Below are 4,240 nucleotides of genomic sequence, written 5' to 3' on the forward strand. Positions count from 1 at the left end.
AACAGTTTATTTGTTTTGGATTGTGATATTTTTAATTATAAAAACTAATTTAAAACAATAAAGCTCTTTTTTCTTTTTCTTTTTCTATTTCTTTTTTTTGTTCTTTCTTTGTTAATTTAACTCATCATTATATTTTCAACTTTTACTTTTAATATTAATTAATTTTGTTAGTTCATATTTTTTCTTCATATTTTCCTTCTAATTAACTATTTAATCATATATTTTTTCTTCAATATTTAAAAAGTTCCAATTAAATTGGTGAGAAGAATAGAATAGAAATACTCGCACATATAAATGCACTCAGAATAAATCTTAAAAAATATTAATTTATGTTAGATATATATAATTTTATTTAAGAATTTTAAAATAGTTTTATTTATTTTATTAATTTTTTTTTCTTTTTTAACCTCTCTTAGGTTCTGGTTTAGCAAAGTGCATTAATCTCTCAAATTTGACACTTAACCTTGAGTAAAAACTTTTTATTTGTTTTGGATTATGATATTTTTAATTATAAAAACTAATTTAAACAATAAAGCTCTTTTTTCTTTTTCTTTTTCTAATTCTTTTTATTGTGCTTGCTTTTTTTGTTCTTTCTTTGTTAATTTAACTCATCATTTTATTTTCAACTTTTACTTTTAATATGAATTAATTTTGTTATTTCATATTTTTTCTTCATTTTTTCCTTCTAATTAACTATTTAATCATATATTTTTTCTTCAATATTTAAAAAGTGACAATTAAATTGGTGAGAAAGGTGCATCAGGCTTAGGTTCTGGTTTAGCAAAGTGCATTAATCTCTCAAATTTGAATCTTTAACTTAAGTAAAAACTGTTTATTTGTTTTGGATTGTGATATTTTTAATTATAAAAACTAATTTAAAACAATAAAGCTCTTTTTTCTTTTTCTTTTTCTATTTCTTTTTATTGTGCTTGCTTTTTTTTGTTCTTTCTTTGTTAATTTAACTCATCATTATATTTTCAACTTTTACTTTTAATATTAATTAATTTTGTTATTTCATATTTTTTCTTCATTTTTTCCTTCTAATTAACTATTTAATTATATATTTTTTCTTCAATATTTAAAAAGTCACAATTAAATTGGTGACAAAGGTGCATCAGGCTTAGGTTCTGGTTTAGCAAAGTGCATTAATCTCTCAAATTTGACACTTAACCTTAAGTAAACACTGTTTATTTGTTTTGGATTGTGATATTTTTAATTATAAAAACTAATTTAAAACAATAAAGCTCTTTTTTCTTTTTCTTTTTCTATTTCTTTTTATTGTGCTTGCTTTTTTTTGTTCTTTCTTTGTTAATTTAACTCATCATTTTAATTTCAACTTTTACTTTTAATATTAATTAATTTTGTTAGTTCATATTTTTTCTTCATTTTTTCCTTCTAATTAAATATTTAATCATATATTTTTTCTTCAATATTTAAAAAGTTCCAATAAAATTGGTGACGAAGGTGCATCAGGCTTAGGTTCTGGTTTAGCAAATTGCATTAATCTCTCAAATTTGACACTTAACCTTGAGTATAAACTGTTTATTTGTTTTGGATTGTGATATTTTTAATTATAAAAACTAATTTAAAACAATAAAGCTCTTTTTTCTTTTTCTTTTTCTATTTCTTTTTATTGTGCTTGCTTTTTTTTGTTCTTTCTTTGTTAATTTAACTCATCATTATATTTTCAACTTTTACTTTTAATATTAATTAATTTTGTTATTTCATTTTTTTCTTCATTTTTTCCTTCTAATTAACTATTTAATCATATATTTTTTCTTCAATATTTAAAAAGTCACAATAAAATTGGTGACGAAGGTGCATCAGGCTTAGGTTCTGGTTTAGCAAATTGCATTAATCTCTCAAATTTGACACTTTATCTTCAGTAAAAACAGTTTATTTGTTTTGGATTGTGATATTTTTAATTATAAAAACTAATTTAAAACTATAAAGCTCTTTTTTCTTTTTCTTTTTCTTTTTCTTTTTATTGTGCTTGCTTTTTTTTGTTCTTTCTTTGTTAATTTAACTCATCATTATATTTTCAACTTTTACTTTTAATATTAATTAATTTTGTTGTTTCATATTATTACTTCATTTTTTCCTTCTAATTAACTATTTAATCATATATTTTTTCTTCAATATTTAAAAAGTTTCAATTTAATTGGTGACAAAGGTGCATCAGGCTTAGGATCTGGTTTAGCAAAGTGTATTAATCTCTCAAATTTGACACTTAACCTTCAGTAAAAACAGTTTATTTGTTTTGGATTGTGATATTTTTAATTATAAAAACTAATTTAAAACAATAAAGCTCTTTTTTCTTTTTCTTTTTCTTTTTCTATTTGTTTTTTTTGTTCTTTCTTTGTTAATTTAACTCATCATTATATTTTCAACTTTTACTTTTAATATGAATTAATTTTGTTATTTCATATTTTTTCTTTATTTTTTCCTTCTAATTAACTATTTAATCATATATTTTTTCTTCAATATTTAAAAAGTTCCAATTAAATTGGTGACAAAGGTGCATCAGGCTTAGGTTCTGGTTTAGCAAAGTGCATTAATCTCTCAAATTTGAATCTTTAACTTAAGTAAAAACTGTTTATTTGTTTTAGATTGTGACATTTTTAATTATAAAAACTATTCTTTTTCTATTTTTTTTAATGTGCTTGCTATTTTTTGTTCTTTCTTTGTTAATTTAAATCATCATTTTAATTTCAACTTTTACTTTTAATATTAATTAATTTTGTTATTTCATATTTTTTCTTCATTTTTTCCTTCTAATTAACTATTTAATCATATATTTTTTCTTCAATATTTAAAAAGTCACAATTAAATTGGTGGCAAAGGTGCATCAGACTTAGGATCTGGTTTAGCAAAGTGCATTAATCTCTCAAATTTGACACTTGAACTTAAGTAAAAACAGTTTATTTGTTTTGGATTGTGATATTTTTAATTATAAAAACTAATTTAAAACAATAAAGCTCTTTTTTCTTTTTCTTTTTCTATTTCTTTTTATTGTGCTTGTTTTTTTTTTGTTCTTTCTTTGTTAATTTAACTCATCATTATATTTTCAACTTTTACTTTTAATATTAATTAATTTTGTTATTTCATATTTTTTCTTCATTTTTTCCTTCTAATTAAATATTTAATCATATATTTTTTCTTCAATATTTAAAAAGTCACAATAAAATTGGTGACGAAGGTGCATCAGGCTTAGGTTCTGATTTAGCAAAGTGCATTAATCTCTCAAATTTGACACTTTATCTTCAGTAAAAACAGTTTATTTGTTTTGGATTGTGATATTTTTAATTATAAAAACTATTCTTTTTCTTTTTCTATTTCTTTTAAATGTGCTTGCTTTTTTTTGCTTTTTTTTGTTCTTTCTTTGTTAATTTAACTCATTATTTTATTTTAAACTTTTACTTTTAATATTTATTAATTTTGTTATTTCATATTTTTTCTTCATTTTTTCCTTCTAATTAAATATTTAATCATATATTTTTTCTTCAATATTTAAAAAGTCACAATAAAATTGGTGACGAAGGTGCATCAGGCTTAGGTTCTGGTTTAGCAAAGTGCATTAATCTCTCAAATTTGACACTTTATCTTTAGTAAAAACAGTTTATTTGTTTTGGATTGTGATATTTTTAATTATAAAAACTATTCTTTTTCATTTTCTATTTCATTTTAATGTGCTTGCTTTTTTTTGTTCTTTCTTTGTTAATTTAACTCATCATTTTAATTTCAACTTTTACTTTTAATATTAATTAATTTTATTATTTCATATTTTTTCTTCATTTTTTCCTTCTAATTAAATATTTAATCATATATTTTTTCTTCAATATTTAAAAAGTTCCAATTAAATTGGTGGCAAAGGTGCATCAGACTTAGGATCTGGTTTAGCAAAGTGCATTAATCTCTCAAATTTGACACTTTATCTTCAGTAAAAACAGTTTATTTGTTTTGGATTGTGATATTTTTAATTATAAAAACTAATTTAAAACAATAAAGCTCCTTGAAATGATTTGATAGCTTTTATTTGATTTATTTTTTTATCTTTTTTATTCCACTAACTTTATTTTATTTATTTATTATAAGAAATAATTTTTAATTTATAATTTTATTTAATTTAACATTTAATTAAAATTTACACAAATTTATTAAAAAAGTGATAACAAAATGAAAAAATCATAAAAATTCAAAGGAATAAGCAAGTGTCTTAAATCAAAAAGATTAGTTGTCT

At 20.4% G+C, this 4,240-nt stretch overlaps 1 protein-coding gene across 1 annotated transcript; it reads left to right on the forward strand. All coding sequences in view use genetic code 6, as the record gives it.

Moving 5' to 3' along the window:
* Positions 1-294: 294 nt before the first annotated feature.
* On the forward strand, positions 295-3,971 carry TTHERM_001605678 (cyclic nucleotide-binding domain protein; the record flags this gene model as incomplete). The annotated part of the gene is made up of 12 exons (XM_012800516.1): positions 295-331; positions 417-468; positions 732-821; positions 1,087-1,176; positions 1,442-1,531; positions 1,796-1,885; positions 2,151-2,240; positions 2,496-2,585; positions 2,821-2,910; positions 3,177-3,266; positions 3,519-3,608; positions 3,851-3,971. The coding sequence occupies 12 exons, from the start codon at positions 295-297 to the stop codon at positions 3,969-3,971; spliced, it is 1,020 nt and encodes a 339-aa protein (XP_012655970.1).
* Between the last annotated feature and the right edge of the window lie 269 nt (positions 3,972-4,240).

This window comes from Tetrahymena thermophila (assembly GCF_000189635.1).
Source record: "Tetrahymena thermophila SB210 genomic scaffold scf_8254113, whole genome shotgun sequence".
NCBI lineage: Eukaryota > Ciliophora > Oligohymenophorea > Hymenostomatida > Tetrahymenidae > Tetrahymena > Tetrahymena thermophila.